The sequence below is a fragment of the Colius striatus genome, chromosome 1, assembly GCF_028858725.1.
Source record: "Colius striatus isolate bColStr4 chromosome 1, bColStr4.1.hap1, whole genome shotgun sequence".
Taxonomy (NCBI): Eukaryota; Metazoa; Chordata; class Aves; order Coliiformes; family Coliidae; genus Colius; species Colius striatus.
In genome coordinates, this window is record NC_084759.1 from 50,512,669 (window position 1) to 50,539,469 (window position 26,801).

General features: G+C 33.9%; 1 protein-coding gene across 11 annotated transcripts in view; it reads left to right on the top strand.

The window, feature by feature from the left end:
• GPC5 (glypican 5) overlaps positions 1-26,801 on the top strand; it is a 659,030-nt gene that overhangs the window by 392,887 nt on the left and 239,342 nt on the right. For 2 of the 11 annotated variants that reach the window (XR_009818700.1, XR_009818704.1), the window contains one exon: positions 1,312-1,371. The exons of 7 other annotated variants lie outside the window; for them this stretch is intronic. Coding sequence is in view for 1 of the 4 variants with exons in the window: in XM_061995969.1 (XP_061851953.1) it covers positions 23,426-23,517 (92 nt within the window). In the remaining 3 variants the exon portion in view is untranslated. Of the gene's footprint in view, positions 1-1,311; positions 1,372-20,663; positions 20,711-23,425; positions 23,705-26,801 lie in introns of those variants that run through there. 2 more of the 11 variants (XR_009818702.1, XM_061995969.1) reach the window with 2 other exon arrangements.

Sequence of the window (26,801 nt, forward strand, 5' to 3'; positions counted from 1 at the left end):
TTATTTCCTTTCATTTTCCATGTGTATATTCCCGAAAGTACTGGGTCTGGTTAATCCCATTGCTGGCAGATGATTTTAGCTTGTTGTGATGTATATGATAAATCATAGCACTAGTGAAAAGCATTCCTCTCAGTAGTACTTCATTACTGGGACTGTTTAGTCTAGAGAAGAGGAGACTGAGGGGAGATCTTATTAACATTTACAAATATCTAAAAGGTGGGTGTCAGGAGGTTGGGACATCCCTTTTTTCTATAGTAGATAGTAACAGGACAAGGGGTAATGGGATGAAGCTGGAACACAAAAAGTTTGACTTAAATATAAGAAAAAAACTATTTTCCTGTGAGGGTGATGGAGCACTGGAACAGGCTGCCCAGGGAGGTTGTGGAGTCTCCTTCCTTGGAGGTCTTCAAGACATATTCCTATGCAACCTGATCTAGGTGAACCTATTTCTGCAGGAGGGTTGGACTAGATGGTCTCTAAAGGTCCCTTCCAACACCTACCATTCTATGATTCTATGATTTCAAAGTACAGTCCAATGGACATGGAGGATCAAAGTGACACAGAGACATAGATATGTAGAAAAAGGTACATATATGATACAGACCAATCCCAACTGCTTAGTCAATCCCCTCAAAAGTTTAAAAATTTACTTTTCTCCCCAATTTCTCCATAATTTCTCCAAAGATAAATTTTGTCTTACTGTTTCCCTCACCAAGATTTTAATTTTATTATTGAAATAGTAATACCTTAAACTATGGTTTAGGCCACTTTGCACTTGTTTCTATTTCATTAGCCTATGCAAGAGTATTTTAGGTATAGTTTAACTTTTTTTTTTTTTTTCAAATGAAAAAGCATAATAATGGATTTCAGAAAGAATAACAGTTGGGGTTGTTTTTTGGGGATAAACACATCTATGTCAATACAATAACTAATAGCTCTTCTTTATATTGCCACCTCAGATTCATTAACCTTGAAACCCCAAACTCTTTCATTACTTTGGCAAACTTTCACAGGTGCAAGTCAGGGCTGCTGTGTATATAGGCATAACATGCTCATACTTATAAGAACAAGATGGATCTAGATTAAGGTAGCAATAATCCTGTGCATTATTTGATGACTTTATCCAAAGGACGGAGAACAAAGTGTTTAAGGTCCAAAAAATAGACAAACACCTTCTACGTGAACACATGGGAGGATTATTAATTATTTAATGCTATTATGATAACAGTTTCTTAGGCTTGTATGACTTTCCTAAGTCCTTCCACCAGGTCTTTGATCCAGTTTATTCTTTCTTCTCATTTGTATGTGTAGATAAGCTTGAACCAACACCCTGCCTCTGTGTCTACCCTGTTTGAGCAGCCCTGTACTGGAAAACTGAACTCGTTTGTGCTGTCTACTGGTCAGATTTTGCTAAAGGGTAAGGTTTTGGGAGGAAGTAGATCTCAGGAGAAGGTGAGGGAACCACGTGCCTTGGAAATTTAGGAGCAGGCAGAATAAATCCTGGGAATGGGGCAGCCTGGTAAATGAACTCCTAGCCTAGGATTTAGCTTGTGCCTCTGAAATGTCTCATAGCCACAGGATACCTCATGTGCCTCAAGCAATGCTTAACATAAAGAAAGAAGCAGAATCAGTAGAAGCTATGTGGGATGGCACAGCTCTTAGAAAGGACATGCAAAAATAAAGCAGCAAGATAAACAAGTGGAGAAAAATGAAAACCAATAAACAGACTTAAAGAGTATAAACAAGGAACAATGAGAATTAAATGAATAAATGCAGAAGCTATGAATAGAAAGAAATAGTTTTCAGAGGAAGGTCAGAAATTCATGCAGGTGTGAGGATTCAAGTTGTATTTTGAAAACAAATTGCATTGTATGTTTGAGACCCCACTTTATTCATGCAAATGAAGAAATTGCATAGTCAAGAGTGTGTTTATATGAAGATTGATTTGCATACGGTTACAATGATTCTGAACACATACCAGGTGGCATGCACTTGTGATTACAGGCAATATTTCACCTATATTACTAGATGAATGATATACTAACTCTTGTACTTTTCTTAAGAAAGAGGAAATGATTTCATAGGTCCTCTTTTACATTTCTTTTATATAAATCTCTTTTAGTTAGGTGTAATTATTGTGAATTTTTAAAAACAGAGCTGGACCAAGGCGAGTCAAGGAAATAGGTTAAAACACTGTTTCCCATAGCATTTTCTTGCCAAAGGCTTGGATGGATGTATGCTTTTCTTGGTAAAAAACTCTCTGGATGGTCAGGCCCAGAGAGTGGTGGGAACAGAGCTAAATCCAGTTGGCAGGTGGTCACTAGTGGTGTTTCCCAGGGTTCAGTGCTGGGGCCTGTTCTATTGCACCCTCAGTAAGTTTGCAGATGAGACCAAGTTAGACAAGAATATTTGCTTGAGGTTAATAAGTCTCTTCAGAGGGATCTGGATAGGCTTGATCAATGGGCTGAGGCCAATTTTGTGAGGTTCAACAGGGCCAAGTTCTGGGTCCTGCACTTGAGCCTTAACAACCCCATGAAATGCTACAGGCTTGGGAAGAGTGGATGGAAAGATGTCTAGGGGAAAAGGACTTGGAGGAGTTAATCAACAGCTGTCTGAGCATGAGCCAGTAGTGTACCCAGGTGACCAAAAATGCCAGCAGCATCCTGATTTAGATTGAGAACAACTGTAGCCAGCAAGACTAGGGAAATTATTGTTCCTCTGTATTGGGCACTTGTAAGGTCACATTTTGAGAACTGCATTCAGTTTTGGGCCTCTCACCACAAGAAGGATATTGAGGTGCTGAAGTATGTCCAGAGGTGGGCAATGAAGCTGGTGAAGAGTGTAGAGAACAAATCTTATGAGAAGCAGCTGAGGGAACTGGAGTTCTTTAGCCTGGAGACAAGGAGTCTCAGAGGAGATCTCGTTCTTTACAACTACCTGAAAGGAGTTGTAGTAAGGTGGATGTTGGTCTCTTCTCCCAAGCACAAAGTAATGGGACAAGAGGAAATGGCCTCAAGTTGCACTAAGGGAAGTTTAAATTATGTGATATGAGAAATTTCTTCACCAAAAGGGCTATTAAGGATTGGAACAAACTGACTAGGTGAGTCACCATTGCTAGAGGTATTGAAAAGATGTATAGATGTGGCGCTTAGGGACATGATTTAGTGGTGGACTTGACAGTGTTAGGTTTAGGATTGGACTTTATAAACTTAAAGATTATTTAAAATCTAAATAATTCTAGGATTCTAGGAAAAGTACAAATGCTTTTCTGTTAGGCATCTTTGCACGTCTTTATTGTCATTATATTTATTGAAGCATCTGGCCTTAAATGTGTCACTCCTCTCACCCCTCACAGGTTCAGATTCCACTTCTTCAGTCACACTTCTGAACTTAGTAATGCCCTCTAGTTTACAGTGATTCCAGAATTGCTAGTCTTCAACACTATCTCACACTTAAATATGATTTAGCATGTTATAGATTATACCAGATGTAGCACAAAATGAAACCTATAACAGTCCCAAGAATAATAGGCTAATTTAAACAGCACCAATAAAAAACATAAACCAAAGCAAAACAAAACTAGTAACACAAAAGAGAAAAAGGGAGACAAGAATAAGGGAATTTTAGGTCTCCTATGTTCCTGGGCTTGATCTTTGCAGATATCTCAGGCTGCAAGTTATATTTCCTACTTTTTTTTTTTTAAACTATAATCATGAAGAAATTTGAATTTAACTAGGACTGCAGAGAATTTGGTAGTTTATAATTTCAAAAGTCCCTATTATGCTCTTGATGCATTCTTACAATGCTTTACTTGTTCTCCACAAAAATCTTAAAGAAAGCTTTTTGAATAATTTTTGAATACTGTACTATTTCATTAAGAAAGTGAGTACTGCAGAAGCAGATAAGATAAAAAGAAATGAAAGTTACTGAACAGTGAAAATGTTTACAGTGGATGGGGTATCAGATTATTTCATTTGATATTTCTCTACTGAGGTGATGCATTGAGCAAATTCACTTTGTTCACTGTCTCAATTGTCTCATATTCAATGTACAATAAGGAGTTATATTTTATTTTTATGAAATAAAACATAGTCACATTCCCCATCACATTGTCCATGGCTTTATACTCTCCCATCTCTTCTTTGCCACCCCAACAAGTGCCTCCCCCCACCAAAACTCCAAATGAATATAAGCAATCATGAAAACAACCCATATGTAAATGGGATTATTTTTTATGAGCTAATAATTTTAGTATATTCAGTGAAAGAAATAATCATACTTTCTTGGATATAAGAGTAAAATTCAACTGCAATAGCTTTGACAAAGATCAAGTTGAAAGTATCAAATGAATTAGACACGAGAAACATATGAAGTTCTAAATTGTCTTGTCTATCCTCATGTTAAGATGGAAATGTTTCTAAAAGTATATATTAAATGATAAATCCTGTTTAGTTTTAATAATTTTAGTAGTTTAATTCCTGCTCCTTCTCTCCAGGGATCATAGCTTAGCACAGGAAATCTCTTAGGACCTAATTCTGCCAGTTTTACCCCGAACAGTCACTTAATCCACCATAATCCCATGGAAGCCTTTTTAAATATTTACAGAGAAAAGTGTTACTCAAAATCAAAATTTGTCCTATAGAAAGAAGTTATGATTGCTATTTTAAACTTTATAAACATTTTGATGCTTCTAATTCAGAACATATTTAGAGAAAAGGAGGAAGACATTTTATTAACCTCAATTATTTATAAATGTCCATAGTTTTTGCTTTGGCAATTTGTAGTTAATTAAGGTTTTGTAGAAATTTCTATTATAAATCATTGCTCTTACCTGCTTATAGCTTTGCAAAACATTTGACTTTTCTGATTAAGGTTTATTTTTATCTCTGTGTGGAAACTGGAAGGAAAAAAGAAACATCTCAGTTACACCAAGAGAGTGAAAAGCTATGATAATTTTTGTTTCCTTCATTTATTCTTTAAATATGTCTTTGAAGACTCTCCACAACTTGGAGCAGCTCATGTGTTGATTGTCGACAGATTCTGCTTGGAAATCCATTCAGATCAGACCTATTTGAAACCTTTGACACTTAAAACCTCTCGTTCTGAAATGTATTAGGAGATCACATAAAAGCAAGGACTCCTCTTGTGAACTAACGTTCCAAAAAGTAGTAGTTCAGCTAACGTGTAGTCAAATCTAGATACTATCTTGGTGAGAACAAAAAGTTTCCTCTTCAAATATCCATGGTAAGACTGAGATTGATCTTAATACTAGCTGTGGGTTCCTTTTTCTCTGGATTATGCATGCCTGTCTTGCATTCAGACAATTAAGGGAAGAGATCTGAGGTCAACGTGCTGAACATGTGAGTCTGGTGAAGACTTTATTTTGCTTACTGTTCCACTTGTGCTGAATCAGCAGTCATCCAGAAGTCATTTGATACTGCATTTTCTGTCAGAGAACCAGTTAATTGCCCCAAATATGTCTATATAGTTTGCTAGTCTACCACTGAAAAGACCAGTCATTGCTATTGTTGATTTTATTTCACACCTCACAGAGTTCAGTAGTTTTCTTAATCTCTCTCTGCTGGGCATACATGAGGAAAATCACTTTTCATTTGAAACAAAGCGATAAGGAACCAAAGCTTCTACCTGTTACAAGGAGAAGCTGAAAAAAAAAAATAGAACCAGAAGATAACTAAAAAAGGAAACACTATGTCATTAAAATGTAAAGATTTTTTAATTGCTTACATGATAATTTGGTCAATTAAATTGTTCACTAATAGTGGGTTTCATTCAGTAATAGAGTTAGCTGACCCTGCTGCTGTAATGAAAATAATTAAATTAAACTCATTCCACTTTTACATGTGAAGAGTGCCCAGGAGCAAATAAGTTGCAATGATGTAGTTATTAACCACTTTCTGATTTAGTTACTTCCATTATAATATATTGTACATATATATATATATATATATAAATATTTATAAGGAAATTAAAATAATTTCATTTAGATTTGAAAAATCAAGCACCTGGAAGTTAGGAAGTAATAGAGGTGAATCTTATTTTTTACCCTATGTGCTTCAATGAGCTTGAAGATGCTGGGATCTGTAGAAATGCTCATTAAGTGGAAACTTACTGCCTTGTACTGCATAGCTTTTATAATGTAGATTTTTTTTTAAGCAATTCCTTAACACTTATTCTTCCAGGAAATAAAAAAGTTAACATCTCCTATCTGTAATTTAAGAGTCCCCTTGCCCTCCACACCACATTACTTTTCACATATATCACAGTAATATGACATCTACCATTTGAGTACTGGAAACAAAGAACAATCCTAGCAAGAGAAGAAAGTTTCAGTCTGTCCTAGTTTTTCTCTCTGACAAGATTTAGAGGAGTTCTAGCTCCCGAAAATACAGATGCAAACTGACTGGCACCTATGGCATTTGTAAGAGCATCTCAAGGATGGAAGGGACCTTAAAAGATCATTTAATCCAACCCCCCATGACAGAGCAGGACGACCTAGAGTAGGTCACACAGGAACTCATCCAGGTGGGTTTTGACTGTCCCCAGAGAAGGAGACTCAATAATCCATCTGGACAGCTTGTTCCAGTGCCCTGTCAGTGAATAAATTCTTCCTTGTATATCTTTGGAACCTCTTATGTTCCAGCTTGTACCTGTTGTCCCTAGTCTTATCATTGGACATCATTGGGAACAGCCTGGTTCCACCCTCATGATACTTGCCCCTTATATATTTGTAAACATTAATGAGATCACTCCTCAGTCTCCTCCAGGCTAAAGAGCCCCAGCTCCCTCAGCCTTTCATCATAAGGGAGATGCTCCACTCCCTTAATCATCTTTGTGGCCTTGCACTGAACTGTCTCCAGTAGCTCTCTGTCCTTCTTGAACTGGTCCAGAGCCGGACACAATATTCCAGATGTGGTCTCACGAGCACATTCATAGTAGAGATGTAAGCACATAGTTCCCCAATCAACATTGCAATAAACTGAGGAAACTATCACTGATCCTTTTTGCTGTTTTCTAGAAAGAAATAGCAAAATGAGTTTTGCACCATCATTCAGCTGAAAAAGAGAGAAGAAAAAAAGAGCACAACTTCTTTTATGATATTAAATAAGTAGAAAAGAAACATCTTGTAGTCTTATTCCTGCTGATAGATGTACCTGAAGTAAAATTCTTAGTTCATACAAATGGTGAGACTTTACAATTATTTCTTGACTTTTACTCTATTTACCTACAGTATATGTATTCTTTGGGAAGGAAAGGGTAAGAAAGCTCACATTGTATACCTCTATGTATTTAATTTAGTTTAGTTAGCAACTGTAATTTCTTGTAATGTTGATGGAGCTTTCAGTGTATTCCATCTGTGGCTTATCATTTACTTTTTCTGGTATCTCTTTCATCCTCTAATTCTCTCTCCCACCCCAGCTACTTTTCGTCTCACTGAATCAGCTTTATGCTAGCAGGGGCATTTATGCAGCTGTGCAAAAATTCAGACTGGTAAACTGACTTGTCTGAAATGAAAATCGTGGGAAAAAAAAAGCATATACTGAACTATTGACACAAAAACCAGCTTTTCCAAGTGAACATAGGCCACTTCACCCAAGTAAGTAGATGACAGTAAGGACCAAGTATTTGAACTAGCACTGAATGTAAATCTATGTTTTTAAAGCGAGTATGATATCCTAGTTGCTAGGCTATCTATAAATTTCTGAATTCATAGATTTATATTTGTATTTAGTTACTATGCATCAATATAATGATAAATCTTTGCTTTACAACAGGAGTAATCTCATTTTAATGAAAGAGGTTGAAGTTTTTCATGTTCCTTGGACTTGGAAGTTCATTATGTATATCATACAACATGTACTCAAATTCCATAAGAATTCATTATCAATTAAACTTCACAATATCTGACTACCACAGCCAGGCATCCAGGACTTGTCTGATGACAGAGAAATGCAAATGATTCCCTTTTCCTTTACAGTGTTAAGGGTCCATCAGCCCCTATGACTCAGTCTTTCCCAAGTTACTAGATCCATATAGTTAATTGCCAGGTCTGACCTCTCCGGGATCTTCATCTAAACTACCCCAGAATTATTTATGACATGAAATTAGAGGCTATCAGCTTAACTAAGATGTAATATGAAACTTGACTTCATGTTATATTTAGCTACATTGGAACTACAATATAGCTACGTTTAGCTATATTGGAAATAGGATACAAGACAGAACTGAGCTCTGGCTGAGCTCTGTTGTGTACCTATTGCACATCTCTTGATAAAGCAATAAGTAATCTTGTCATGTTAGTATACATGACATATTGAAGATATTCTGTGGATGCTCTTCATACTTATACAAGCATATTTAAAACTTTGCTTCTGAGTAAGCTACAGATCTGCAAATAACTACTAGAGAAGCTCTAACGTAGCAGGACCGACCAAACCACACTTCTGCTCCAATATTTGATGTACATCACTATTCCTCACTTTTACCTCATTCAGTCTGACACAGATTTCTTCACTCTTGTGACCCAGTTTAGACATCTATTGAAGAATGAACTCTAGTAATATCTATTTCTGCCTGTGGACTGTGCAAAGGACTGTCACAGAAATGTCTACAGTGTAACATGGCCATAAATGCCTAGATGAAGCATTTTCAAAGTGATGACATAAAAAAAAAATGAGAATACTCTTCCACCTATTTTTATCAGAATAGAGCAGGCAAGGTTTTTCCTACAAAGGAGCAATTTAGACATGAAATCAAATAAGAGATTTTAACTCAAATTCTAGCCGATGCTTTTGTGGTCTAGTCCTTAAAACACAGGATGAATTTGTAAAGGAAAGACACTAAGCAATAAGTAAAGTATGAGTCTGAGAAAAAGACATAAGAATCTTTTGAGATTCTTGAAGACAAGATGAGACAAATTGGAGTAGTCAAATGCCATCTCTAACAAAGTTAATGGCAGCATTCACATTTACTTAATTGGGAGTCAGGATTTTCCCCAGAAATATGAGCTGAAGATGAATAAAGGAAAGATTCTCATTTTATGATACGGCATCTTATGTTTATATGCAATCTCTATTCCACAGAGAAGGGCTTTAGAAACTTCATACAATAAACAGAGTTCACATTTCTCTGAAATGCAAGTGCATTCAAGATAAAAGGCATATATTTTTCAACATAGCAATCCATCAATACATAACTGTTTACTACAGAAAACACATAGTTATCTCAGTGACAAAACTATTTAAATCATAATTTGGTGGAGCAAACTGTATTTTCAGAACAGTGTCAATGTCCTTAATAAACACAAATGATCTCCTTTGAACGACTACTCTTAAAATAGTTAATAATCTAAAGGTATACTTTACATTGCTGTAACAGCAAATTCAAAGTGATAATATACCTGAATACATTTCTGAAAAAACATCAATACTGTGATTCCTAATGAATCTACATATTGCTGCTCCCTGCTTTGTACAATACATAGCTCCTTTGAGATTAAATATAGAAGTCACCCGAAGTTGCTTAGATACAGTGTATTTTGGACACATATTGAAATACGCTTGAGAAAACACTCAACAGCATAGCTTTCAATACCTTTACAGAAGTATAAAGTAGATAGCCAACTTCAAGCTGGGCTTTGGAAAGTACAGAAATCATGCCAAGGATGATGTATGTTTATTTCAAGATCTTCTTAGGGAATATTTGATTGCACAACTAACTCCTACCACAATAAAATGGGAAGCTTTGATTAAGTAAGACTCACTAGTTAAGAAGATTGATTGCAATTTAATTCTCTAAGCTACTGCTTGTAATATAGAATATCTATATTTTAAATAAACCAGATTATTTTGTAATCTATAGACATAAATAAGATATTTAGAGTATGATTCATCTGGCATATTTCACATCTTACGAGAAAAAAAAAATTAGCACATTATTTGGAAACAAAGGTCTAAAATTACTACCTACTGTGGGACAGGAGTAAATTACTTGTACTCTTAGTTTTTCTCCTGCAAAATTTAGTATTTTCTCCTGCTATTTAGTATTTTGTTAAAATGTGCCATATATTATTATTACCATAACATTAAATAGTAAAGTATGAGTTTGTTATTAGGACAAGTTGTTAAAAGACAACTGTTTGCTACTATCTTGGGTACATATTTGTTTTCTACTCACCCTATTTTGTTGATGTCTTTTCATTGGTCTTTTGTAGATAATATTTAGCTTACAAAGCTATTAAGTTATGTCTCTGTTCAGCTATAATGCCAGTGTCCATGACCTGAACGAGAGAGATCAATTTATGACCAAGTCAGACTACCCCCTATTTCCCACATCATTGATCTCTTCATTATAAAGTATATTTTTCACATCTGCAGTTTCACATAGTGTCCTAATGTAACCAAGAGCTACTAGGTGCCTTAGCTTTCAAGTTTTGTAATTTACTGTTATTACTAGTTGTTACTTTTGGATTAAAAAAACCCTTTTCTCAACTTAGTTACTGCTGCAATATATACTTATGTCTATACATATAGTTACATAAATATTATGTATTCTGAAATTTTGAATATAGCTAAGAAAAGTTACAAAGGAGTAAATGGCTTATCATAGTCAAGGTTAACTAATTAGTTAGAAAGGAAATTTTATGGCTTGTCTTTGTAGCTGCATTGTATCCAGTGTTGCAGAAAAGCTCCTGAAGATATTGACTATAAAACTGAAGATATAATTGAACATCCACATTCTTCAAGTCAGTGAACTGTTAAAACTTAAAGAACTGGTATAAAGATAGAATGTTATCCAAGTACTGAGAATTATGGCATAGCCTACCTTTTTGCAATTTCAGATTTAAACAATATCACCTTCAGCTACAGAGAAAATCATGCCTGGTTCTTCAGTGCTCCCTGCTTGTGTCATAGCTGCAGCAGTGATTAAAGGCTGCTGTTATGAAACTGTATAGCTGCTGGATAGTTCTGTTTCATAAATTTTGTCTGTAACTGAACTGTTTGAAGGAGCTTATTACAGATGGCCAAAATTTTGTGTCAACACCAAAATAACATGAAATTTAAATTGATTTCTGAATAAGTAAAATTTGTAGATGGAACACTTCAGATAAACATCTTTTTTAGAAAATAGTGCCATTGAGGTTGTAAGTTCCTCTTTTGATTATGGTCTACTAAAAATATATAAATATAAAATATTTATTCAAACTAACTACTATTTCAGAATTGAACATATAATTCTGGTTTTATTTTGTACACAGCATAATTATTAATACATATTTTTTTCAGAGGGAGACAGTTTATTTAATGTTTAAAATTATATATAAATTGAAACATTGAAACTGTTCTATGGAAGTTTTTATGCATAAATTTTAAATTTGAAGAAAAAACCTCTACTATTTAAAGAAAATAGATCTAACTGATATTTTTCCAAAGGCTGTTAATACATTTTCACTGCCTTTAAAGCTTGAAGGTAAACCTCATTTTCTGAAGGAAGAAACAGTAAAAATTACAGGACAATTTTATGTTTTCTTCAATAAAGCCAGAAGTATTTGCATCATATGCAACCGTAGAAGCCTTCATAGCCATTTTACTGAACATGAGACAGTTAGCTGGACTTTGTTTTTAAACGATGTTTGACAGAATGTTGTGTATTCCAAATGTATGTTTATACAAATTATGCCAGAATGACACTTTTAAATATTAATTAGTTGTTCAAATATGTTGCATATCAAAGCACATCTGGTCTGTGGCAAAATTTTGAAAAGAAATGTCTCATCAGTTTTTAAGATAGGTTGATAGGGTCACATAGATCAGCTTGTTTCTATCTCCACTCAGGGACTTTCATCAGCATCTCACTTTTTATGACATAATTTGCATTTCAGGAGGCATTATAATGTATGCTGACCTGCCAGATTTTCTCAACAAATAGTTACAACCTGAGTTATGTAATTTATTGTCAGGACTGGAATATCTGGAAATTTTTTCTTGATGTCCCCAGAGTATGTAAGCTCACATCCTCGTGAGAGTCTCACGAAATGCAAAACCTTTGAAAATGCTGTTCTTAATACTTTTCCTTCATTATATCTTCCAGAATTCATGTTTTCTGATAGTAAGATCCATTATCAGTCAAGTATTTGATTAAGAAGTGCAATAAGTAAAACTCCAGATTATAGACATCTACATCAAAATAACTAAATGAAGGGCCTTGATTCAGTTGTCCCAAGATAATCAATGAGTGTAGTGTCTGGGTATGGGCAACTGAACTGAGTTCTGGATATCCACGCAGAACTCTTGTAAGACTTTTGCAATATATACCAAACCCAAAGGAAGTTTTGAAAACTCCTGACTTCTCAAATGACAGTGCTTTTGTCTAAGTAAGGTTTATAAACTTTTATCAAAGTCAATGGCGATCAAGGACTTAGTCCACTCTTCAACTTGGAGCGGGCTTGTCACTAAAGCCAGTGTCAGAGGTTACATATAGAAGTCTATTCCTGATTGACATCTTTTCTATAAAAAATATAAGTCTGTGCAGTAAATAAACAATAAATCTGATTAATTGTCCTTGGGGCAGCAACGTCCCTACAAGCATACATTTTCCTGAGAAGTTTCTCTAGCCTTCCACCATTGTATGCCTAAACCTTTAAATGCCATTAGAGGCAGAGAGGCTGGGAGCAGGCTGTTGACTACCGAGTAGTTCATATGGCCTTTGACATTCACGTAAAGGAGTACAAAAAAAACCCAAAACCACTTCCCCCTCCTCCCCCCGTGTGTATGTGAAAGGTCCCACATAAGATGCACACTATTAATTTATATTTTTCTTCTTTGGGCTTATCTTTCTGAAAGAGTGGGGTTTTTTTTCCTTAAGTGTCTAACCTCATTCTTTCTGTTTCTGACAAGTACTGCACTGAGTATGAAAAATAGTAGTTCCATATATCTAAAAGGTTTTGATAAAGGCAACGTATTTGGGAGGAATATACTATGATCATCCAAATGTATCTTCTGATAAGCATTAGAAAGATGTTCAGAACTATAACAATTTCTCAGTTCAGGTGAAAATTTTGAGAACTGGTAATGACAAATTAATTAGTTACTGAATAGCGCAGTAGTTTTATTAACCATATATATCTTGTGCCACATTTTCTTACAAATAGAAAGAGAAAGTAATATTGAGATTAAAAAAAGACAATTATGTTGGTATAATAAGTCCTATTTGAGGAAGGTGATTTTTCGTTATTAGAAAACTGAACACAGTGCAATATAGCTGAATGTAGAAGCTACTTAAAATTCTTAGATTACATGGAGTGATTTTAATTCAATAATCATTGTTCTCAACAACAGGAAATCACTACTTTTTTGCAAACAAATGTAAATATACAGGGGGTTTTTTTGTTTTTTTTTGTTTGTTTGTTTGTTTTTTGGTGGTTTTTTTTTTTTTTGTGAATAAACTCCCTTTGTTAAAGTATTAGTTATTCTAAGAAAGGCCCGTTTACACTAGCAGGCAGAATGTCAGAGTTCATTTCACTGCTGAAAACTGAAGAACACAGTGAGATTTTTTTATGCTATTAGCATTTTTTTCCTTATCCTACAAGGAATTATATTTTGAGGTCAGATAGTAACATTAAAAGAATTTTTTAACTGCTAATACAGTGAATGTTCCAAAAATAGTCTAGATACTTCTTGAACAAAGATATTTAATATTGTGGATTATTTGCTACTTATCTTGAAGTTAATGATTTGTTATTTAGGGTTTTTTTCCCCTCAGATGCTTGGTTTGAAGAATTGTGATTGAAATGTATGTTTTTTTCTTCTCACTTTTTTTTTCTACTCAAGCAACTAACTTGCAATATATCACAGCTGTCATTATAATGAGAGAAAACATCATGATGCAGCAGATCTTTGTCAATTCAATTATATAGAAGATGCAGTGAAATTATTTCTGATGGAAATGCACCTGCTGAGGCTGCCTGCTAGCCTAGTCCACAATTAGATACTGTGTAAAAAGTTATTAAAAAGTTCATTTAGACAATTTATCTCTCAAGTGTGGGAGCAAAATGTTTCCCTGAAGTAAGGGTCAAACTCTGGAGACTTGTTTATTTCAAAAGTAAAAGTAGATTATGCAGCCTTGTCCTAGGAAAGATAAGATGAAGACACATACTGTCTTTAAAGAAAAATTCAAAGGTCTAAAACATTTCGTAGATGAATGGGAGCAAGCCACCAGTGAATTACATAGCCTTTGTCCATAGGTCTAAGACAAACACAATAAATGTTAGTATTTCTCAAAGAGAGGATAAAAAAACCTGACGGTTCTCAATATCAGTCTCTCTAATTATCACTCTACAGACTTTGGGCTTCATTGGTAGAAATATCACAATAACAAAAGGCAAAATAAACTTACTATAGAACATGCCTCAGAAACATGAGTGAAGGCAGACTAGAAAGAGTCATACTGATTGCATTTTGGAGACTTCTCCAACCCAAGTAAGACTAGGAGGTAAAATATATTTAATTGTGTAAATGACCTTCTGATATGGACCCCACTGTTCCTGGTTGGTTGTGTTACATTTAGCAACTGAGGCAAAGCTAATTGTGCTAAAATGAAGCAAAATAGTTCAATAAAAACATTCATGCTCAGAACTGATTTATCACATGGTCCCCTTTCACTTTCCCAAAATGTTAATGAATCACTTCTGGAGTTTAGATCTTCCTGACTATTTAGTTAGCTTTAAAGTTATGATAACTTTGTGCCATGTTTCTCATAAATGAGAGTGATTACTATAGTAACATGACAATTTTATGCAGTTTGTATTTTGAGTGTGAGAACTGCTTAATCATTATTTTGCAAAACCTGCCCTTTTGTATTGCTCCATCTGTGAAGATTTTATTTCAGCAGTAGTTCACAACAGTGTGAAAAAAATACAAAAATAATTTTCTCTAGCATGGTATTGTCAACGGCATGTTTTAAGTGAGTTTGAATACTGTCACTGTAAAAAAAAGACTTGTACCTTTTGGATTTAAGTTTTCCAGAGCATTTTCTTATGAAGGATATATCAGGAAAAGAGTGATAACTTCCTAGTGTTGAGGAATGACAATTCACTTCTTAAAGCTGGACAGCAGATGGCCAGCATATAATTGGTATTATTCCTCTATAAAATCTAGCAAAAAACATAGTTCTTCTATAACTTTCCCAAAATTGTTATACTAGCAACGAGAGAAGGTTCTCACAAAAGACTAAATGACCTCTTTTCATCAAGTATATTGAACAAATGGATTAAAATATGTATGCATATAAATTAAAATTTTAGGTATACATTTAGAGAACATATTCTCTGAATGTTCTTTAATAAGAATAATTTCAACGTGATACCTAAAAGATACCTCATAACTCATATTAGTAGGTATCTGCAGAAACCATAGACTCTTGTAGAATGTTGAAGAGTCAAGAAATTTAAAAGAAATTTAGATTCTTAGGTTGATTTGTTTAGAGAACATGATTTAGAGTATGTGAATGGACAATGGAGTCTGGGTTCATAGACTGTGTTCTGAATGGCTTCCCAGATGAATTTTGATTCCATTTCAAATCAAACATGGTAAGGTTGGAAGAGACCCTTAAGGTCATTGAGCCCAACCACTAAACTCAACACTGCCAAATCCACCACAAAACCCTAGCCACATCTGCATATCTTTTAAATATTTCTAGAGATGAGTACTCAACCGTATCTCTGGGCAGCCTGTTGCTGTTCTTGATAACTCTTTTGGTGAATAAATTTTTCCTAATTTTTAATCTAAACTTCGACTGGTACAGCTTGAGGCCATTTACTCTTTTCCTATCTTGTCCTTTAGTATATATATATGGAAGATATTTGAATAATTATTTGCACATATAAAGAGTTCAAAAATATTCCTTAAAAATAATGGAGTAATAATTATGTAAATGCTGTTAATGATTAAATCATAGTTTATTCAATAACATGAATAAATCAAACTTCATGACTTTTTATGACACAATATATGTCCTTATATTAATGAAAAATAATATAAGCAACACCAACAATGACAAAAACAACAAAAAAAGACAAACCCATAATATACGTTGGTTAACTCCTGAAAAGTTTAAGAATGTCAAATTATCAAATACCATGATCTGACTTGAATGACCTGGTAATAACTTGACATTCACAGTACCATTTTTATGTAATAACACATTACATGCAAAGATCAGCAAGTATAATGTAACTGCTTATCTCAAAGGAGAAAATAAGTAATAATGGTACAAGAGAGGTTAATAACAGGTACAGGTCCAGCCTGGCTTTTATCAGTCTCTTTAGAAAATGAACTGGGAATTGCTGTCAACTTGATTGGAAAACAGAGAGGAGAAGTAGATACATACGGGAGACATCAGTCAGAGTGGAGAAGACTGGTCTGTGTGAAGGTTGTTTGCAAGGTTACCTGTTCTGACGCAATTGAAAGCTGGAATTTGCATCTCAAAGCTTTGTTCTTTTCTCAACATAGTGTCACATAAATTGTCCGCCCTGGGGTTTTAATTTCACAGATGTCTAAGCTCATTTAGAAATTAAAGTGCAGTAATCTGTGATCCACAGTGTATCTCATCATTTTGATTTCTCTCAGCAAATGCTACATGGTGATTGTTTTGTTTACACATCAAAATTGTACTCAAAGTTAGAGGGGTTTTTTTTTGGTTTACTGCATCTGTGCATTTATGTGAAGGTTAGAACATTGTCTATTTTTTTCTCTAAAGTTTATATTTTATTTTTGTGTAGGAACTTCTGATTTTTTTTTAATATTCTCAAATCTATGGCCTTTTATAATCCCTTCTCAGTATAATTCTATGACAGATGCTTTGTAAAGGTTTTAATTATCTCCCTTTTTTTGTGGAGAGATATTATCCTCTAAGGTACTGTGTCTCAGTGAAAAAAAAAAAATATCCATTTTACTGTTCAGGAGGCTTTTTAGCAGCTTCATTGTAGTGTGAATCCTAGTAAAATAGTGTATTATTAAATTACTAGAGTAAATTACTTTATTAATTTTAGCATCATGTTTTTAGATTTACATAAAATATAAACTTGTTTATTCCAGATCATGTTTGGCAGGACTGAAGATAAAAACAAGTAAGCAGTTAATCAACAAAACTTGAGCCAAGGTTATCATACCTCCCTGTATTAAGGGCACAATAAAAAAAAAAAAAAGGAAAAATTAAAACTATTCTATTTATAGTCTTTATTTATGACAACCCCAGCTCCAAAAAGTCCAAGAAAATGAATATAATTTTGAAATTTCCTTTGTAAATCTCTTGATTTTGCCTTCGTAGATTATGCACAACAGTTATGGAGCTCCAGAAACTGTCTTTCCAAACAGGAGACTTGCTACTTTAAAGCTAATGTTCAGGTTGAAAAAACCCCTCTCTTGTATCTCTAGCAACATTCCATTGAGCAGACATGACCTCTTCAGTAATCTGTTCTGCCAATCCAGCTGTGTAACCTGAAATGACATCCCCGAAACATAATACAGATTGTGAAACTCCATTAGAGTGCCCAATTGTCATGCTTCAGTTTCTGAAGGCCATGTGTTACAGATTCCTGTGCTGCAGAGTTGCAAAGACCCGATAGACATGCCACTCCAGTTCACCCTCTGGTGTTTTATCAGATACCAAAGGCCCTTTAGATGTTTTTATTTAGTTTTTTAAAATAACAGGAAACCAAAACTTCCACTATTATCTATAAGTATCATAATTTTTTGTTTTTCTGCTGTCTCTACTATTTGTTGATGGCTGGCCAGGCAATCATATTAAATCACCGGAATTTCATTAAAATACAATACTGATTAAAAAGCAACAATTATGAGCATCATATTTATTCCTGATTTACAGTTAAATAAAAAAAGAAAAAAAGTTAGGGAAGGGGTGAAAAAGATGTTCTGGTTGAATCTTTTATAGTTTTTTATTGTTCGTAAATTGTCTTTTTCATTCTCTCAGAACTACAAATACAGTATACTTAATAAAACCTTTCCTTAAGAGAGAGCAATGAATAGTAATTACACAACTTACAGTATGATTATCATTAAATATACTATAGTAAAGGCAAATCATCCCCAAACTTCTTTACTCAGACACCTCATGATTTCCACAGTATAAAGACCTGGAACTTCTGCAGTTTCAGTCTCTACAACATAGCTGCAGGAAAGTAAGACAGTAATAGAAGTGGTCCTATACCTTTTGTGGTTGGTGTTTTTCAAAGCAGTATCTAACTACCACTGAGAGTTGTATTCATCTCATTTATCTGCAGTCATCTGTATCTCATCTAATAAGTCTTGAGTGTCTTTACTAAGGAAAGAAACAGGCTTTCCTAGGACATACCTAGTTTGATATAAACATCTAGGGCTAAATTGTGTTGCCTAAATTCAAGGACTTAGAGCCATCTCAGATGCTTCAAGATATCAAAAACTTGAGGACTGGCAGATATTGAAACTACTTTCTTGATGTTAGAAAAAAACTCAGGTGTTATAGGTTGTGAAACATATTTTCATCCTTCTGACATAGAAGGCCACGGTGGATATCTTAGCCTAAGTGTAATTGGACATGTTTAGACAGTTTGTGTCCCTAGAAGTAAGGTAAATAATCTCATAAATCATCCCATTTCTCTCTATTGTTTGTGGAAGGAGCCTTCAGAGTTTGCTTGGATGTATATTGCATCCCATTAATCCTCCTTGGAAGATGCAAAATGACCTTTCTTAACACTATTGAACTTAGCATTAACCCGGAATATGCAACACACCCTTTATAGGTCTTGTATTCCTCAGAGTTACTTTTACCTGATAGTTGAGCTGGACTATAAGTGTACCAGTGGCTGGACTACAATGAGAATGAAGTACTAGAAAATTTCTGTAGTTGTAAAGCTGTGATGTGGGTGTTCAGCAGGACAGTGAAATGACAGGGTTAAGAAATAGTAATCTTATGCAGTGCAGAAAATGCACGAGGCCCTAATGTGATAAGGTGTTTTACTTGAGTACCTTAGTTTTTGCTGGGCTGTACTAAGACCTGTAAGACTTCTCAGAGCACAGCAATAACAGACCTTTAAAAAATATTGTAGTAATGGCTCCTGAAAGACACAGTACTCTGAAATACTACTGTAATTAGTGAAAGAAAAGGATCTCTCAGTGCTCTGAGAAATGGGTAAATTTTACCACAAGATCCTCATGAAAACTGAAGAATCATTCTTCTACTTTCTTCCCAAAGATTTATTACATTTGAAGACAGAAGATCTCTGGGTATTAATGAAATATAGAATATGATTTTTATGTTCTTTGTGTTTTCCATTTACACTGAATAGAACAGTGAAATCTACAGTAAACAAAGATGAGATTACATGTATAGAACAGCAGACTACTGAGAATATGGTTCCATTCTCATTGATTTCAGGAAGAATTGGATAAAGATACAGCAGAGCATGTTGGAATATATTTATTTATATATTTTATTCAGTAAATGGATAAGCCTAAATTGCAGTGACAGAAATGTACATGCTATGGGACAGAGATGGAAACAAATGCATTCACTTTATATAACTGATGGTTGAAGAGAGAATTCACTAGGCTGCTCATGAAGCAGAATAATGAGTGTTTTTTCTATTCCTAAAGAGTAACTGAAATAAATGTAAAAAAAGCTTTTGAAAACAGAAATACAGAGAGAAATACACAAGTATATAAATATACATATATATGTGTTCTATTTATGTACATCCAGACTGGGTTACCAGTACATAGTATTTGTCTATATCTGCAATATGTAAAATTTACATAAATTAATGAAGATATTGACTTTAAAGAGCAGCATTCTCCTATATGGATAAATTTATGTATACAGCTCATATACTTTTCTCTGTATGTACGGTGTGTGTACAAGTATCAGGTCTTATCCCCACACACGAAGTTCCCAATAACATGACAAGTTTTTCCTGGTTTGTTAACAGGAGTTATTCATTAGTAAGGACAACAAGCATTGAAAGTGTTAATGATAATCATCTCTGTTGCTTATACTTTTCTCCTTACCTTCCCCAGTTTTAAGTTAACAAAAAGCACAAATACTTTCTCCAAGTATGTTCTGTAAGTTGGCAATATTTCCTTTCTTTTATTTTCTTTTCACATGTGGGAACAAAGGTCTCTGCAAACTTACATTTTAAATGGTGCCTATCAGCACTTCAAAGACAGTTATTGCACTGTAGAGTTAAGTTCAGCTTAATCAATGTTAGATGTAATGAAAATATCTCAGAAGAAGTGATATGCTTAGAAATAAATCTCTGATACTTCATTACATATTCACAGAAAGGTGAAATTTCTGGTGATTATCCACACCTCTGAAATGTGTCTCATTGGATTAACACCTATAATTAGCATTCATGTTTCTGAAAGTCAGGTATGTACTTTTCCTATCACAGATAATATTCTTACTGTTAATAATATTTTATTCCTTGAGTATAAATAAAGAAAATACTACTATCATGCAGAATAGCATCTACTGTACTTAATTTATCATTGATTTTTAAAGGCCAAGCTTTTCTATCAGTCTGAAAGCTTTTGCTAATCTAAATTACCTATATCTAGAAACATATTTTCCTTGACACTACCCCTAAAAAGTTAGGGAAACCATTTCAGAGTCACTAGAAGTAGTCACTAGAAGTCACAATAAATTTCCAAAACCAAATCTGTAAGTGTGTACTTCACATTACCTAAGGGAAGAAACTCCAGACATGGTGAAACTTCAAGTAGTGACTACTGAAGAGCTCATGTCAAAAGTCCATGTGGTGTATTTAAGAGATGTGCAATGACATAACATTAGATGACCATTGTGTAGATTCAGATTTATTGAATCATAAGTCTTGTAAAGATACCTTGAAGGTATGGATCTGTAGTTTTGGTGGTTTCTATATGGAAATGTTAATTTGGCTTTTATTTAGTTTACTTTAGTTTTAAAGCCTGAAAGTTTCTTGCTTAAATTAAAAGGGGTAGTAAGTTTCAGTGTTAGCCATAAAGCTTCACAGTCACTATTCATTATTTCTGTGTTATTACACTAAATGAAGTCAAAGCTCAGCCTGGGTCACAGTCACTTAACTGACTTGGATATTGAATTGCTAGCATGGGGATGGCACAATTTTAGCCTGAAGAAATTAATACTCTGCACATGCTTTGTATGTTAGCATAAGTGCAAGTTAAACTTGAATATACCATCTGCATATAAGTATTTTTGGGAGAAGAATTTCACTGTCTGTAGGTGAGCTGTGCCATGCTTCCTGTAATCAGAAACACTCTCTGTCTATGCTCCTAAATGTATACGTAGGGAATAAGAAACACTAAGGGCCGCCCAAGGCTACTTTAGATTTGATGCACAATTCATTTTGTAATTAAAGTTTTCATCCACCACTTATCATGGAAGATTGTACCAGAACTTTTTTTTTTTTTCCTATAAGAATTTGATTCCCAGTTATGGACAGTTATTAATCAGCGAGTCTTGCAAGAAAACTGATTTTTAACTTAACTAGAATTTTGCCATCGCTTTTTTTGTCCACTAAATGTGTTTATAGAAAACAATGCCATTTTATATAAGACTTTTGCCTAACTAAAAAAGCAAAACTCTTTTAAACTCTTTCTGTAAAATAAACTCTTTAATTCTCTCATCAGCAAAGTACCTTTTCTGTACTAAGTCCATCTAAAGTAATAATTTTTATATTTCACATTGTAGTTTTACAAAAACCCTATAGAATTATACTAAAAATACTTCTTGTGATGCATTCAGAATAATACTTGTTGTTCTCCACCATTGTCTTATCTTGGTGGTTCATAGACATCTTGCAGTTAGCTAGTACATGCAATATTACTTTATTGTTTCTTTTCAAACTTTAAGTATTTCAGTCAGTCTATGCTATTGATGATTTTCATCCAATTACTGTTATTCAGTCACCAGAAACATCCAGCTATTCCTGTGAGATATTCTAATCCTTCTTCATACTGATGATAATGTCATCAACAGATCTCATGAGTACAGTCCTGGTCTTTGTGCCAAGGTCATTGAATAAAAAATGTGTAATGCCTTCAAGCCCAAAAATGATGGCTGAGAAACTTAACCAAATACTTCCCTGTGGGCAAAGCTTTACATACATATGGTACCCAGTTGTCTTCTTGATGTGTTATCTGCTTGTTTACACAGACCAGATAAAATGAAGGAGAAAACTGGCATGTACTCATACTTCCAAGTAGCCACCGATAATGGATTTTTAATTAACTTCAGCCACAGAGTGAAAATTTGAGGCTATAGAAAATATAAAGATTTAAAGATTATTTTAAAGATTTTTAAAGATTATTTTTCAGCATCACTATCTCATTATGTCACAGAGAGAAGGTGAAAACACAAAGAAATGTTGGGATGCTGCATGTATACTTTTCTACCTCTGTTGTTCAACTGTAATAGAGACCTAGATCAGATACACAGCACTTAATTGCTATCAGTTAATTGCTTTTATTAAGTTTACAGGTTAGTATGTTCTATACTATAATCTATAATATATACCATAATATATCTATAATTATCTATGCTATACTATGTCATTATTTAAGGTTTAGTATTATAGATACTCATTTCAATGTAAAAAGAATTTATCTTTTTTCCAAGGGTCCTATCAAATGGATTTATATTCAAATACACACATGGGCAGTGATTCATAAACATTTTGGTTCACATTGGACATAACACCAAAGTGTTTCCCAAAATAAGGTGAAATACACCTGTTATGGTACTTTTATTCTCTCTTTTGAGACACTCTCATGAAAACTCTATTAGAACAGATTTTTCTAGTCCCCCACAGTCTTTCCTCTTCTAGCAAATCTCATTCCTAATGCAACTTTATAGTTCTATATCAACAATTAGCAGCTGTTAAAAAATACTTCAATTTTGCCTTTTTTTTTTTGTTAGCAATATAAAGGCCAAAGAATTTGTCACTTCCCATAGGACTCTTTGCAGGACTTTGGTGTAATCTCAGTGAGCTTTCTGCTGTTTACTTTTTTTTGATACATCTTGTATTGTTCTGTTTGCAAGTCAAGTATCACTCCATTGAGCTGTGGTTTTGCCTACAAATGTATTTATTGTTATTTAAAGCAATAATCACTATATAAGGATGTATTTCTAGTACTGTTTAGAAGTTGTGTTAATGAGCTGTTTAAGAGTTATACTGAAAAACTATGTTGAAGGAATAAATCTTTAAATAGCAGTTATGAAGTAATATATTTGGGACAGTGTTTATCACTTTAGCTGAAACTAAAATGCCCGTGCTCTGTGAACACAAAAGATTTATGGAGTGCTTAATCATACTGAATTGGGAAATACTTCTCCCTCCCTTCTCTGCAAGGCATTTCTGGACCCCCTGGAACACCAGTGTTCACCAAGGTGCATTTAGATTGCACATTAAAGTTACCATATGGAAAGGTTCAGCTCTCTTGATTTCTGTGAACGACTTATGTTACTCATCTCATTAGAAGAAAACAGCTCCAAGATGACCGAGTTGTGGAAACCGATATTTCAAGACCAAGCACAGAGGATTAGTTTCAGATTATAGTTTTAGGAAGAGTTAAAACACGATCTGAATTTCAGTGCCCTTTGTATCATTTGTTTAATTTTAATGCCTTTGTAATATATGACTGTAACCTAAGGATTATTTAGTATCATTTGGAACCCATTAATATAAAACACTAGATAATCAGATGACCATGTCATATAACAGTTTCTTTTTGTGCTACATATGTGCATTCAGTTAAAATTACTGAGCTGCTGAAAATATATTCAATATATACTCACATTAATCCCAGCACATTAAAAATATGATAAAGCAATCCTTGTGTAATTCTAGATGGCATTTTTCATTTCCATAGTCCAAAATGCCCCATTTTCTATAGTTCTGAGGTACTTGTCTTAGAGCATTTGTTTATTTTGCTGTCTTTAAGGACTCTTCCATGATGGTTTTCTTCAAATATTGTTTATTTCACATACTCTTGTAACCATCCAGTAACCTACTGGCATGATAAATTATGTTAGCTACCTTTTATTGTCAGCTATTATAAATGCCTATTTAGTAGTGATGACTATATGATTTCACATTCTCTTAGTATTGTTTTAGGAGTTGCAGGCCTTATTGACTGTTGAAGACACTTGACCTGCTTGACCTCAAATGATTATTGGACTTGGAAATAAGCAAACTTCTAAACCAGTGCCAGATAGTAATATATATACCTTTTTTTTCATATACAGCTTATTCATATTCATTCAGACTATGAAAACTTCTTTCCTATTAAAATGTACAATGACATTTGCAGAAGGCATGAATTTAATGTCCTCTTTTTCTATTTTTTTCATTTTACTGTAGCTTTCCTGTACAGAGCAATTTATGGTGAAATTGTCAGCTTAATAATTATTAATGTATTGGAGGCAGCAAAGCATCGCCCTACATGATCCGTCTTTAAAGTTAAAGTGGTTTTGCAGGAAGGTCAGAATTTGTTTATTGTTCATGCATTCTTTCATCTCTGGAGAGAAATCCACATGTAAACATTGAACACATTCATGAATTGATAAAAAAATGTTGTGAGTTCTCTGCTTACAAGTTTAAACTAATAAAATCTACAAAGCTGCCAGCAATGTAGTGAGGGTTTGTTTTTTTTAAATTTTCTCTAGTGACTGATACTTTTAAATATTTTTTTCAACATTAAATGATTCAATTTTACTAAATGAGCCTATGGAGATACCAATATAAAAGTGGTCTGACACAACTTGGATCAACATAATTCAGTTGTCAATATAACAGTACTTTCAAGACCCACACTATAGTTACAAATGCTCAACATTTTGGAACAGTTTCAGAAAAAAAAATGTTTATTAGGTCTTCAAACTGAATGAAAGCCAAATGTATTCCAGGTTCCAAAAGGAAAGACTCATGCCCTTTGCACTCTCTTTAGATCTGATAAGATGTTAGAAGAAGGTCAGTGGCAGAAGACATTTATGATATGCTTTGTAATTTAATTTTCTAAGTGTCTTCATTAATCCAAATCCAAAATAATAAAAAAAAAATTAATCCAGAGAGACAGAAACAAACTTCAAATTGGAATATAACACCAGTGTTGCCTTTGGCTGGCAGCCTTTAAGTAAAATTTCCTGCACGTTTCTATTAAAAAATACCATTATAGTTTAAATTTCTTGTTTTGAATCAATCATAGAGTATCAGTATTCCAGGATAAATGTAAACATATGTTAAATGATTTTATATCTACTATAGGTAGATATTTAAGATTTTTCCTTAAAAATTAGTGTTCCTTATACTCCTATTTTATGACCAAACAGTTCCCACAGTTTAAAGATGCATGATCACCACTGTAGCAACTTCCTAGGAATAGCTATCAGCAATTGCCTTAAAAAGAATCATTTACACAGTATCTGGACTTCACCTCCGTCTTTGAATGTTTTGTGCCTCCTCTGACCAAAGCTGAACAGATGGAAGATTGCTTTCACCCGCATGTCCAAATGAGAAGGATGCAGCAGCTGCAGAGTAGCCTGTGCCTTTGTAACTTGTTAGAATAATATTAACAATATCCAGCACAGAACAGTGAGCTGCTGAAACTAGTTCATTAGAAATTGTGAAGAGGATGACAGAAGTGTTTGCAGCTCCTCTCCAGGGACCTGAGTCAGCAAATCATATATAACCCTTATTCCTTGCTTTAGTGCAAGCATATGAGCCCTTTCAAAAGAGGAGAGAAATATTTTATTTGAAAACAGACTCTCAAAAAAGGAGGTGAGGCAAAAGGTGCTGGAAGCACCCTTGTTTGTACAACAAGCACTAGAGATTTGAAAAACCAAAGGTCCAAAAGCTGTCTCTTCCAGTTGTCAGGATAACATGCTAGACTCACTCTTTTGTCCTTCCTATTCTGACTTCATTAGTTTTAACTAGACTCGCCTCATGTTTTTCAACCAGAAATACAGTTTCTCATGTTTTCCAATGCCAGGTATTTCCAGTCAATTATTACAATGTTTTTTATACAAGCCATTGTATAAATTTTCTGGGTTTTGTTCTGTAGGAAATAGGAACACACTATTTACAACAAAGCTTCAATTGCAAGTGTTTCATAAAATCTTGATTTTCGTGTCGTACTTAAAGGTTGTTAAATGCCAAGAGATGATTATTAAAACATATTTATTGTGATTTTAGGATGTTTTTTCTTAGTTGCTGTAGTAAAAATTAATGGTTCACAATAGTTTAGTCAGGCAGACTTTTTCCTGTAATAATTGCTCACTGAACTTCATAGTGCACTTCATATCAGTTGAAAAATATTTTTGCTATAATATCTTATTTTGACTAGTTTAAACCTAGTTTCTGTCTTTATGTGCAGTTAGACTGCAGAAGAGGCAGAATACATAATCACAGAAATACAGAACAATTAACACTTCATTTACCAGTGAAAAAATAGTACTGATTCAATTTCTCCCAATATTCCATCAATCTACTTTTTAACACTTCATATAATGTAAACATTTGTTGTCATAAGATATTGAAAATTTATGTGTTACTTTCATTTACATATCTTGTATCCTAGGGAATAGGGCCTTACTTATTCTAACTTAGAAAAATTTAAGTACTCAGTTTCTTCTACTTTTATTTTCTACTGGTACTGAGAGAATTTTTTTAAACCAATATTTTAACTTTTTAAACCTTGTTATAGCTTTATTTCCCCATTAGAACTCTC